The sequence below is a fragment of the Nanorana parkeri genome, unplaced genomic scaffold, assembly GCF_000935625.1.
Source record: "Nanorana parkeri isolate BGI_ZX_2015 unplaced genomic scaffold, ASM93562v1 scaffold756, whole genome shotgun sequence".
Lineage (NCBI taxonomy): Eukaryota > Metazoa > Chordata > Amphibia > Anura > Dicroglossidae > Nanorana > Nanorana parkeri.
The window spans coordinates 464325-477166 of NW_017307024.1; the positions used below are offsets into that span (position 1 = coordinate 464325).

The following is a 12842-nucleotide window of genomic DNA, read 5'->3' on the forward strand; positions in this document are numbered from 1 at the left end:
ACCATGCAGTTCCCTGCCTAGGTTAGACCGGCTGTGGCGGCTCTGTTGGAGTTCTTTCTCCTCTGCTGGTGGTGTATATGACAGGCTGGACTGGGCTTCCAGGGGCTCCATTGCCCTGTCACCCTGCTTTCCTGCCTCCCCGGACTTCGGGGAGTTTTTGTGTATGTGATCAGCACTCTTTTCTTCACTCAGTTTTCCCCTGCATGGTATCTGTGGATCTTCTGTGAGCTCCTGCGAGATCACAACAGCGGTCTGGGGGTGGTAACACTGTTGGTGGTCTACTAGCCTGCTCAGTGGTGTAGGGGTCAGTGTCATGGTAGACTCCAGAAAATTGGTTCACCAGGCGGCTGAACATTCTGGGGACAATTTCCCTTCCAGCATGTGCAAAATGTGGGTCGTTTGAAATGGTTTTGCCCAATGATTCACTTTGTGTGGCCTGCAAAGCCCCTCCTCCCCTTCAAGCCTGCTGGTTCTCTGCATGAGGTTTTGGGGAATAAATTGTTAAGAAGTGGGCTGCTCCATCGGTGGTGTATCCCCTATCTCTAGGTTTAATAAGGTTACTGTCATTATAGTTTAGGAGTCTCCATCTTTCCGGGACTAGGAAGGCGGAGAGTGTTACTTTTTTGATGTACACAGTCACTGGTGCCCTGATTAGATTGGTGCGGGCATCTGACCTGGTCTCGCAGACATTGATGGAGTGGGCTAAGCTTTTGCATCAAAGCCTGGTGGCAGAGCAGGTTTCCCCTGCATATGTGGAGTTGGCGAAACAACTGGTTCAGGGCCTCAAGTATGTTTGTGACGTGGCTTTGAATATAGGTCAGCTAGTTTGAGGACTGTCTACCTCTGCAGTAGTCCTTTGACATCTCTTAAGGCTTAAGTGTCGGTCAGCGGATCAGACTTCAAAGAACGCTTTGACTTAAATGTCCATTGTGGGAGACCGTTTGTTTATTTATTTCATTAGACGAGATCATTAAGAATCTTACCAGAGGTAAGAGTACTTTTCTTCCGCAGGTTAAGAAGGTGACTCAACGGAAGTGAGGACACTCTTTCTTGGCTCACAAGTGCATTTTTTCGTGGCCAGGGAGCATCGGACAGGATTTGGCTAAACCAGCTGCTGCATAGACCGCACGTCGCCCCTGACAGGCCCAAGCCTTCCAGGCTGGTGGACAAGCCATCCTTGGCATAAAGGTTTGCCCACATCGGGGATCCCAGAGTGGAGGAATGGCTTCTTTTGTTAATGGACCAGTGGTTGGCTGTAATTTCAGACAGCTGGGTCCACATGGTAGTCTCTTCAGGATACAAAATAGAATTCTTGTCTCGCCCTGCAGAGCATTTCTTTGCTTGCAATCTTAGTCTCTCCCTGCTGTGCCTGGTGGATCTCTATTCGGTAGTCATGGGGCTGCTTGTTCAGGAAGTGATAGTTCCAGTTCCATCCTCCAAAAGGTTCAGGGGATTTTATTCCAACCCGTCCACATTTCCCAAGAAGGAGGGGGTTCGTCCAATCATGGATTTGAAGGCCTTGAATGTTTTCGTCAAGGGGTGCAAGTTTGGGATGGAATCAGTGCATTCATTTTTTTGGCTTTGTCCTTCAGTGAATGCAGAGAAAAGGATATTATAGTGAGTATAAAAATCCTATTTACTATGTGCTCTGTTCACACCACAATGCTGCTTTAGGGTGGGTTGTGGTGTGATATGAATAAATGCACACATTTTGAATTTTTTTATGCCTCACCTCATTTCAGTGCCTTTACATTGTAATAAAGGAAAGCACTGCTCCCTATTGCCAGCACATAGTGGACACTAGCTGGATCGGTGTGAACGAGCCCTAAAAATGTTACTTTAACAATTTTATTTGTTTAATATAAATATTGAGAAGTCATAGTTGTAGGAATTTTAGTTCTACAGTATATCTAAAGCAGAAATGTTTTCTTTTCTTTGCTTTAGATAGGTTAGTAAACACAGCAGTTGTTTTTTGTTGTCTCTCTGTCGGGAGATTTTCCTTCAATCCTTATACCATGGAAGTTAGAAGAAATCTTTCCACAAGTGTCCCCATCCTAATGAAGTAAGCTCAGTTGGTTTGTGCAGCCAGGGATTTGCTGCATCCCTAAGCCTTCACACCTGAACGTTTTGTAGCGCGTTCTACGCTCGACGAACGCTCTACAAAACGCTCAAAAAAATAAATCTTATTGTATTCAATGGTCTCGTTCCCACCTTGTCGTATTTCCGCCCGTCCCTAACGCGCTACAAAACGGCCCACGCCTGAAAGGGTACAGGTACTACTTTGGGCTGTTTTGTTGCGCGTTTCCATTGGGATACAGCCAAGTAGCCTTCGGAAACGCGCGACGGTCGCGCAACTTTTTTACCGCGAATGCGACAGACGCGCATATGCAATACGCCTAGGTGTGAACGAGACCTAAAGCAAGCCTCAAGTCAGACAGCTTCACTTCCCTGTCTCTGTAGCTAACCCATAGTGCTGTATGAACTCAGCAATATGGCAATGAGAGCCTGCACATGCACAGGATCTTTTCAATCGGTTGCTCCTGCACATGCTCAGGCTCTTATCACCAAATTCCTGACATGTGGGGGGGGGGAGTGCATTCTCTGTCATCTTGCACACCCAAAACTGCAGCTTGTTCATTCTGTGACTGCTGGGGATTTAGGTTCCGGTACTGTGCATGCCCGGGGGATACCTAATGACAGATTTGCTGCTACTGCCACTCACTATTTATTGCTAAGCCCAGATTACCTAGATATCATCTTAGAGAAGTGAAGGGGTACATTTGTTATTTAAAAAATTGCCTTTCTAAGTAAGAAACTTGACTTTAGCTGCCACTAAATGATTTATATGTAAACAACTGATGTAATGCTTATTTTCAATCATTATTTTGACCATTATATCTCAATTTTCAGCTTGAAATTCAAGGGGAAACTGAAATGCAATTTTACTATCTGTATTCTTTTATAAAACTATAGGATATATATAAAGGCTCTCGGTTGTGCTGATGCTTATGCTGACCTGGGTGCACACAACAATGGTTTTCTTTTCCAAGGTGAATCTTTCAGGATTTTATTTAGTCTTTTCATACTTGTACTTACATTTTTTTTTTTCTTCCCCTTTTTTTCAGATCTGAGTGTTTGCTCTTCAAAGAGAGTCACAGAGACAGACTTGCATGTTGCTGTGCACCCAAAAAGTAAGAAAGAAGAAGAAGCACAGTTACAAGGATTAGACCAGGAGGATCTTAATGGAGAAGATAACAGTGGTAACGTTCATATAACTTCTTATTTACTGTGCATACTACACGTTCTTGCTGTCTTCTTCATTCCTAAACAAGTGTTTCAGAGAACCATTTGGATGAAGCTGCAAATATATGGACAGACCTGTATTGTTGGACAACTTAAAATATGTTTATCAGCCATCTCAGTACTATGTCCCTGATTTATTTATTTTTTCATTCTGGGACTGCTCGTTGCCTGGCTGTCATGTTGACCCTCTTGTTTCAGTATTTTATGTCACTCACCCAAAACAGTTAAGCAGTGCTTAGGATGTAATGCTGACTTTCCTAATATGCATACTTGTTCCATGCCTGTTGCTTTAAATTTATTTAAATCAACTGATATAGGCATAAAGGGCAGATAATGAACACTTTTTGAAGGAGAACCGCAATGGCAGCCCCCATATTTCTGTCATGCCAAAGTTACACAAACTATAATTGGTTGAAAGGCCACTTTAGCAGCCCTAAATTAATTTGAATCAGGGCCATTACCGTGCAATTAGAAAATGAACTCAAGCGACAAACAAGGTAATTTCTGTGCTATGTATATTTTTTCTGAAGTGCCTACCATTTTAATTTAATACGTTACTGAACTTAAAGCATTATCATTGCTCTTTAACTACTCTTTTAAAAAGCTAGTATGCCTGGATAATTGTTGTAGTGCAAATATTCTAAATATATAATGCATATTGCTTTTAGTACACAGCCTGACCGTTCTGCCAGAGTTTGTACTTTCCCCAAACCTTATTAGCATAGAATATTAGCTTGTCCTGTTCTTGCAGAATCAGCTCTTCCTGCCACAAGCCACTCATAACTCCTCACCCTCGTCTGCTGTGGGTATGGTGCTCTTTCTTCATACATTACCACCCACTCTCCACCACAGCAGACCATACATCTTGTGTGTCCTACATTGAATGGTTCTTCTGGCTCCCGTGCCTCTTGTAGCTTCTCACTAATGAAAAGGAACCCTTAAAAAAAGCATTTTGTTTCACCACAAAACCAAACAGACATGATTTCTGTCTGACAAATTTCAGGTAATGGGCACTTTCTGAAGGCATACCCATACTATATGCACTATGTGTGCTTTAGAAGATTCCATAAGCCATTGTGTCTTGATTAACATCTCCTTCCTACCTCTTGATTCTACCTACCTACTTTATCATTTTAAACTATATCTGTAGAGTTATCACTAGTAAACCTCCCTCACTACTTATGTTTATCACCTGTACTTTTAGATCGTAAACTACTCAAGTGTACTTCTGAGACTTGTGGTCATGGTGTCCCAAGGCAGCTGCATTCCTATAGTAATAAGCAAGAGCTAATTGGTGTAGTTCCTGGTCATGTAATCACCATTATAGGCCCAAGTGGTCACGCTGGTAATGCCTTTGTGCAAGACTTTTTTCTCTATCTAGCCTTAGTTTATCTAGCAAATGATTTTGAAAAGGTGTTTCTATTTCACTGTAATAAAATGTTTTGTGTAATATGTAATATTGCTGAAGATCAGTAAATAAAAAAATAACTTTTTCATATTTTGGCCATAACCACTAAATGATTAGTGTTTGGTACAAAGAAGATAAATCCTCTTAGACCTTAAACTATATGTAAACACTAACATTGATCTTCTCTTTTTGCTCCCTTTTGGCCTGTTAAATATACATTGAAAACATTTTATTAAATCTGTTCGATGATGCAAAAAAATTCCTGTAGATCTTGTCCAAAAAATATATTAAGCTTGTAACTTCCTGTGCTTCTGGAATACTAACTACCTTTGTAATCGAGATAAGTAGGTGTTCTGTAGTACAAACACATGTCTTGTCCTAAAGTGATAGCCCTACTCCCCACTAGATACAGTAGAGAAAATGAGAATTCTAACAATAGGGTAGAAATTGTGTTACTGGCAGGATTACTGGGGCAAAAAAGTTTATTTTATCTACCTTTGCAGGCACCTATTCCCAAGACATTTCAGACGTTTGGGTCCTAGAATGTGGTATCCAGGGCTACAAGCTAGAATTTCACTCTGCCCTGCTTCATGTTGTCAAACCTGCCAAAGTCCCCGCAAAGAGTAGCACACCTCCACACTTCTGTGGCGCAGCTCCAGCCATCGTTCTGGAACAGAAAAGGTTCAAGGGTTTTTACTTAAACTTGTTCACTGTTCCCAAAGCAAAAGAGGGCAGCCACCCATTTGAAATCTAAAGGTTTCAACACCTTTCTTGGGTACAAAAATTCTGCATGAAATTAACCAGGTCAGTCATTGCTTGCTTCCATACTGGGTACTTTCTGGCCTCTGTGGACATCAAAGATGACTAATTTGATTTCTGCATCCTTCCAGTGCATCAACACTTCCTGCTGTTTGTGGTAGACACTTAACATTACCAATTTTTAGTCTATCCATTGCCCCTCTGGTTTTTCACCTAGGTAACAGCCCCTGTACATCCTCTGCTATGCTCTCGGGGCTTACTGGATACCTGGACGATCTCCTAATGAATGAACTCTGCCAGTCAGTGTCCATCAACCGTTCAGACTCTGCAGATATTCGCGGGAATCCTGAACCTCAAGAAATCAGCGCTGGAACCAACTCATCCATTGAGTACCTAGACCTTCTCCTGGATACTTTTCCATTTAGGGTCTTCCTTCTGCAGGAAAAGCTCCAAACTCTCCGGATGCTACTTGAGGGTCCTGGACTTAATGGTGGCTTCTTCTTTTGAAGCACTTGCATATGCCCATTTTCACTCCAGACAGCCACATTCTGCTGGCATGGAACAAGAAAGACCTGTTTCTGGACTGTTGCATGCATCTGACCCCCAAAACTAGGCTTGTGGTGACCTGGTGGCTCATGAGTCCAGTCCTGGTGAGATCTTTCCTCCCACTGATCTGGAAGGTTCACTCGACAGATACCATATACCTGTTCGGCTGGGGAGGAGTCCTGGACAGTCTTGGTCACCGAAGGCTCGACTGTAAGCTCATCCAATCAAGATTTAGTCGGGCATTGCCACATCAGTGGCTTACATAAACCAGAAGTCTAGTCTCGCAGCTCAAAGTGAATCCGACCAGATTCTGGTTTGGGTGGAACTTCATGTTTTACCCCTGCCCACTGCACAAATCCTAAGCATTGAGAACTGGCTAGCAGATTTACTTAGTCATTAACGCCTGGATGGTCTCTTTACCCTGGGGTGTTTCAAGATTTCTGTTACAGGTGGGTGACGCCAGATGTGGACCATCTGGCCTCCATGTTCAACCACAAACTGAGGACGTTTGTCTCCAGATCCAGGATTCCTCTAGCCTTCGCAGTAGATGCTTTGGTGACTCCATGGGATTAGTTCAACCTGATCTATGACCTTCCTCCTTGGCAACTCCTTAATCACCTGCTCTGCAGGATCGAGATGGTGGTCATTCTGGTGATTCTCGTTGTTCCAAACTGGCCCAGGTACTCAGTCTCACCAGACTCCTGGCAGACTCTCCGGTGGGCCCTCCTAGATTATCTAGATCTTCTGAAAGCATATTTTTCATGGTGCAAGGTAAAACATTTCCATCCCAAGAAATACTCCATGGCATGAATCCTAGCTTTTCTCCAGTCTGGTCTTGCTCAACACTTGGCTTTGAGTACCATTAAGGGTCATATTTTGGTCCTAGCGATTCTTTTTCAAATACCACTTACCTCTGAGGTGGCAGCCCTACTCTCTGGGTTTGCGGCCTTAACCTGTAAAGAACCATTTCTTGTGCTATATAGAGACATTGTTTTGAGGCCTCTTTTCTGCCAAGGTGATTTCTTCCTGTGACCTTAACTAGGACATTGTTTTTCTTTCTGTTTGTTCTGCTCCATGAAATGCTAATGTTTCCTTTAACTGTCTGGATATGGAACACTATAAAGCCCATTAGACATGGCAAAACTCTGACAGCCACAGGCATGAATCCCGGAGAACGATGCATGATAGGATTTGTAGCTTCACCACATCTGGTGGCCTGGAGTTTGCCTACTACTGATCTAGTGCTTCATGGACTTTTTAGCATCAACTATCTGTGTCTCCGATTTTCAAAGCTGCCACCTAGTCCTCTTGTCACACTGTTAACACATTCATCAAGTTTTACTTCGGTTGTAAGGTTCTTTAGGTCGTCATGTTATCTCTGTTCTGTTAACGTGTTGTTCACTTGGGCCTGTTAGCATTTGTTTGATATGTTGCCCACCCCTTAGGTGGACTCTTGAATATCTCTCTGTACCTCCTGTATCTCTCCAAGGAAAGAATTTTAGGATGTCAAAAATCAAACCACTTGACGCCTGGGCTGCAGGTATTGGGTGCCGGTTCATATTCTCCATGGGAGCAGAGGCTGTGCAGGTGAGTAAACACCAGCCAGTCAAGTAGCTCTTGTGGAGTTTCTTTACTTGATGATAGGATCTTTAATAATAGGTTTGCTTAACTAGACTAGAGATATTTGTTCCACAATGTACCAGGCCGTGTACTGCTTTAGTTCTGTGTGGAAGTGTTATCACAGTGGCTGTCTATGCACAATTTAATTCGCAGACTGCAGCGGAGGTTCAGGATGTGGTAATTGCCTTGGTGTGGCAGCTATGAGTTCTCAGCAGACTGCAAGTATATTTCTATCATGTCCAGGGAGCGGTTGCTGGTTAAGGCACTAGAGCAAGTTAGACAACTTTATAGTCTTGTGGGTTTTTTTCTAGTTGAGGTGTCCTGGTTGGATTTACATAGTCATATTCTGGTTTACATATGTGTTGTTCTTTACCGAAAATAAACCCTTGTTTTAGGTGATTTATGTGAACACTTAACCAGTGTGTATTTTTGGGATGGCACTTTTTACACATCATACAGGATGGACAAAATAGAAGTAACAGTAATATGATACCTATTTTATTATAGAGCCTTTGCAATAAGAAAAAAAAGGAGAATTCTTAGTTGAATCTCTCTTCTTTTTTTAAGCAATTTGTTTTTCCTAGTTTTTTTAATGGGTGCATGTTCTAAAACCAATCAAGAGGTAAATAAAGAAAGCATGCTTAGTTCTGTTTTCCTTAAAGGGGTAGTATGGTGTATTTTCAGAGCACACATATTTTACATATTTTACGTTATTATTGCCACTTTATTGTGAATCTGTCTTTTACCCATACAGGGCAAAGCAACAGTTTCACCTTAAAGCAGAACTGCACACATGTATATACTTTGCTTCCTATGTTCCCCCACCACTCCTTTCAGCCACTAGAAGTCTCTCCCATCCTCTGGAATACTTTACCCCAACCTGTCCGTCTGTCGCCCACCTTGACTGCCTTTAGGCGGTCCCTAAAGACTCCTCTTCAGGGAAGCCTATCCCACCTCAACCTAACCGCTCAACCATCACGTTCTTAAACAATTAATCCCCACGCAGCTCCCTCCTCATGTATCACTTCCCCCTCCCTTTTAGATTGTAAGCCAGGGGCAAGGCCCTCCTTCCCATCTTGTCTTGAATTGTATTGTGATTGTAATGTCTTCCTTATATTGAAAAGCGCTGCGCAAACTGTTGGCGCTATATAAATCCTATAAAATAATAATAATAATAGAAGTCAGAGCAATACCCTGTGCAAGTCACCAGTTGCATCTGTTTCTTACAGAGGACAATGACTTACAGCACTGATTTGGGAAAAGCACAGGCTTGCTTCAAAGGCGGCCAGACCAGCAGCACATATTTTCTTTAGCTCAACAAAAATGTGGTACCTCCAGGTATGGAGGAACATGTGATTCACCCCCACCCTTCTTTGTGATAGCCTTGGGTGCCAGAATGACCATTTAACCAGCACTGTCATGGTGGTGGTGGTGGGGAATAAACTCCAAATCATGCTTTAGTTTAGGGTCTTCTTAGTGGCTGAAGAGAGTTGTAGGGGAGTGAAGGGGGGTATGTGCAGCTGGTTGGGCTGCCATTAAAGTGAAAGTTTTGCTTTGCCATTTTTTCACGAGTCAGCCAACTCATTAAGGTTGATTTACTCAAGGCATAGATACTGTTGACTTTAGAAAATGTAGGTTCACTTACCTTAGTAAATATTGTCAAAACTTTGTTCACTTTGAATACCCAATCATGTGAAATTAAGAAAACAGGATTTTTGCTTGCACATAATTGGATGATTAAAATGCGCACCAGTCTAGGTTATCTTTCACTTTGCAAAAACAAAATTATCTGCTCATTTAATAATTCAGCCCCTTGGACTTACATTGTGAGAAGGAACCATAAAGCACAACAGTAATGTACGACTGCGAAGTAGGAAGCACATAATTACATATTTAAAACTACACAGAAATTATTTATTTCAAAACATGAACACACATTGAAAACATTTCCATCAAGTTGATTTCTTTTGCATTCATAACTAAAAAAAATAATTTTAAAGACTTTACATTGCCTTTCACACTTTTGCTGGCATGGATTTAGGCATTTCGTCGGTGGCAGCAGGAAATGGTTTGGCTACTTTACATCCCCCTCCTCCTGCCCAACTCTCCCAACACCAAGTCTATACACAGCAGCGTATTTTGTGCTTGAGATTGTTATGATAATTGCACCATTGGTAGGATGTAGCAAACGCCACAGGTCGGAACCCCAGACCTAAGCAGTATTTGTATAATGTAGTAGAGAGAGAAGAGCACCCATTAGTACAGGATGCAAATGTATCTAAAGAGGAGTCCTTAAAGTAGTTAAAGTCTCTCACAGAGACAAGAGATGGAATTGGAAATTTCTCAGTTATGACATTTGCTATTTCCTTTATAACATCAATGGAATATGTGGGTGTTATGTAGACGTTTGCCAATATGAATTCTATATCAAACAATTTGCAGTAAAAAAAAAGGAAATTACCGGCTTTATCAGTATGGATTTGGCTACAGAGGAATACAGTCTGTATAATAGACAGCAATACACCGAGACAGAAGCTTGTACATCCAAAAGACCCAAAATCTAAACACAAGAGAAGTAACTTGGTATATGGAAAGACATTTAGAGGGTTATTCACAAAGCTGCCGAAGGCAGGCGAGTGGATAACCCATCCGAAGTGAAGTGGCTATTAACTTCAGCCCTCTACGGCTGGTTTCAGCTATACATCAGCTAAAATCAGCCGTACATCGAAGTGCAGAAGGAGTTCGACTCTGGATCGCTGTGCTGAAGGTCCGGCAGCTCACTCGCTTAATCTTGGGGAGACAAAATAACCTCTCAACAAATGAATGGCCCAAATAGCAGGGTATAACAGCAAGTTCTACAGGTAGTTTTCCTACACCTTAAGGAAAAGAGACATTCTTTCAATTACAGTACAGTACACATTTGGACAGAGGACAGCTGGTTTGAAAGAGGCTATCTACGCCAAGCAGGACAAGCATCCTTGAATGGGGGGCCTTCATCACCATTTCTCTTCTAAATATAATGCCATTTTAACATTTCTACCCTGGCGTTTTAACAACAGTTCACACCTTCAGCCATGTATATTAAACAGCTATAAAGCCTGCCAAACACCACGGATGGGATTAGGTAACTAGAACAGGGTGGCTCGCCACATTTTACAACTCCCAATGAACAATAACTTCATGGACAATAACATGCCTTTCCATGCTGATGGATTAAGTTGTCTGTGCTGCTTCTGCAGATATAAATGCTGGGGTATTTTCCTTACACTCTTTAAAAACTGAAGAACCGATTTGGATAAACTACAAAACTGTGACTGTGACTAACTACACCATGACCTTGGTAAATGAAAACCTTCACAGACATGTTTGGAAAGTCAATGACCCTAGGTTATGCTGACATAAATATTAAGCATATGTGAATAAATAAGGCAAGTCACTTGAATAATTCTTGAATCGCTTTAGTCACTTGAATTGAATAAATCACTATTTATGGACAAAGTGACAGGTTTTATTCTGATGCTGAGTTTGCCTGTCTAACTAGCCACAGGCTGAGGAAGGAGTGTCAAAAAAAATGGTTCTTACCATCCGATATGACTCATAGTTTAACCGGATATATCATGGAATACTGAAACTAAAATCACTGGAAGTGTTTTTTAACACCTTGAAGTCGTTTTTTTTTTTTCTTTACCCCTTGCAAATATTCTGCGAAGATCATCACTTTAGAACTAGCCATGTATATCTCCACAAGAATCTGTTTCTTGTCCCGGTATTTAAACATTTTGATCAGAAAAAGTTGTGGAGGTAAAGAATTATGTGAACTCTCAGCTTTGAACATAGAAGGGCGACGGTAGAAAAAGACCAGGTGGGCCATCGGCTGCTCTTTTAGTTTTTTGTTTGTTTTTTTAAACTTTTTTGTATGAGCATATACCTAATTTTGTCCCAAGCGTGCTTAAATTCACTTACTGTGGGCTTACTATCTCTACTGGAAGTTAGTTTAAAGCATCAGCTACTCTTTCAGTAAAATAATACTGTGAAAAATTGATAGGAGTTATAGTTTTTTGGCAAATGAGATAAAGCCAACTCTTGGCTTTACCAACAAAAAAATCTTTGATCCATGTGCCTAGCAATTTTTCCTTTGGCGTTCGGTGTACAGAGTACATCCCAACTCATCATCGGCATGCCAAGAGGCCGGGTGCTGACATTTTTCTCTTGGCTTACGCTGTGCAGAGTACATCCCGGTTCATCATGGGCATTCCAAGAATTAAGCCATGTGCTGAGGACGATCACATACTCAGGAGTTACATGGCCAGTGTCCACCCAGTGATCAAACAAGATTATTGCAGGACCCGTAAAACCTGGTTGTGAAGTTAGCATCAGAGAGAGCGGCAACTGTAAGCTGGACCTGTTACCGCTGGAGGAGGGTACACTAAGAGGTAAGTTTGCACAAGTACCTTGTGCATACTTGGACATTATGACCAGAGCTTACCACAACACAGTGGAATTTAATTCTAGGTTCCATGTCCTGTATGCAAGTGTTGTGACTTTCCATTAGGATCAGCTGATGACTAACTCCGGGAAGCTGTTAAAGCTCATAGCATGCCCTCTCTAACATGCAGTCTCTTTCTTGCTCCTGTAAGATAATCATGTAAATATTTAATGTTATAAAGTGTTATATACAGGTTTGTGTATGTCATTGTAAGATATCAACACAGAAATGAGAACACCAAGTTAGTTATATCATGTATTAAGTGATACACCATAAATATAGTTTAAACGGTATAGTTTTTCATGTAGCTTTCTAGATACTGAGATATTTAAAAAGGAAGCCCACTGAAAACTGATGTTTACATTTTTGATAGATGTTGCAGAGGTAAATCGGCAAGACATTTGAGTCAGGGCTCAACAGTGTTGAGATCCTTGTACTTAATTCAGCAGGCCTGCATACCTACCGAGGCAATCTCAAAATGGATTAGGAACTGGAATCTTGCACACCTCAATAATCGACTAATAAGCAATAAAAGAGAAAAAAAAGAAGAGATAGGATGCTGAAACCCAAAATAAGGGGAACTATCCTCTTCCCCCAATAACAATTCAAAATATAAATAGAATCAGCACACCCAAGTGCATTACATGAATAAATAATTTTACAGAAAAGTGGTCCACCTTGTGAAAGGGGTTGATTATGCTGAAACTTTGGGTCTCTGGG

General features: G+C 41.6%; 1 protein-coding gene across 1 annotated transcript in view; it reads left to right on the forward strand.

Moving 5' to 3' along the window:
* Nucleotides 1-5988: 5988 nt before the first annotated feature.
* IKZF3 (IKAROS family zinc finger 3) overlaps nt 5989-12842 on the forward strand; it is a 31688-nt gene continuing 24834 nt past the window's right edge. Inside the window, exons 1-5 of the mRNA XM_018564484.1 lie at nt 5989-6226; nt 6453-6571; nt 6646-6787; nt 7506-7603; nt 11864-11984. Coding sequence (XP_018419986.1) covers nt 5989-6226; nt 6453-6571; nt 6646-6787; nt 7506-7603; nt 11864-11984 — 718 coding nt within the window. The remainder of the gene's footprint in view (nt 6227-6452; nt 6572-6645; nt 6788-7505; nt 7604-11863; nt 11985-12842) is intronic.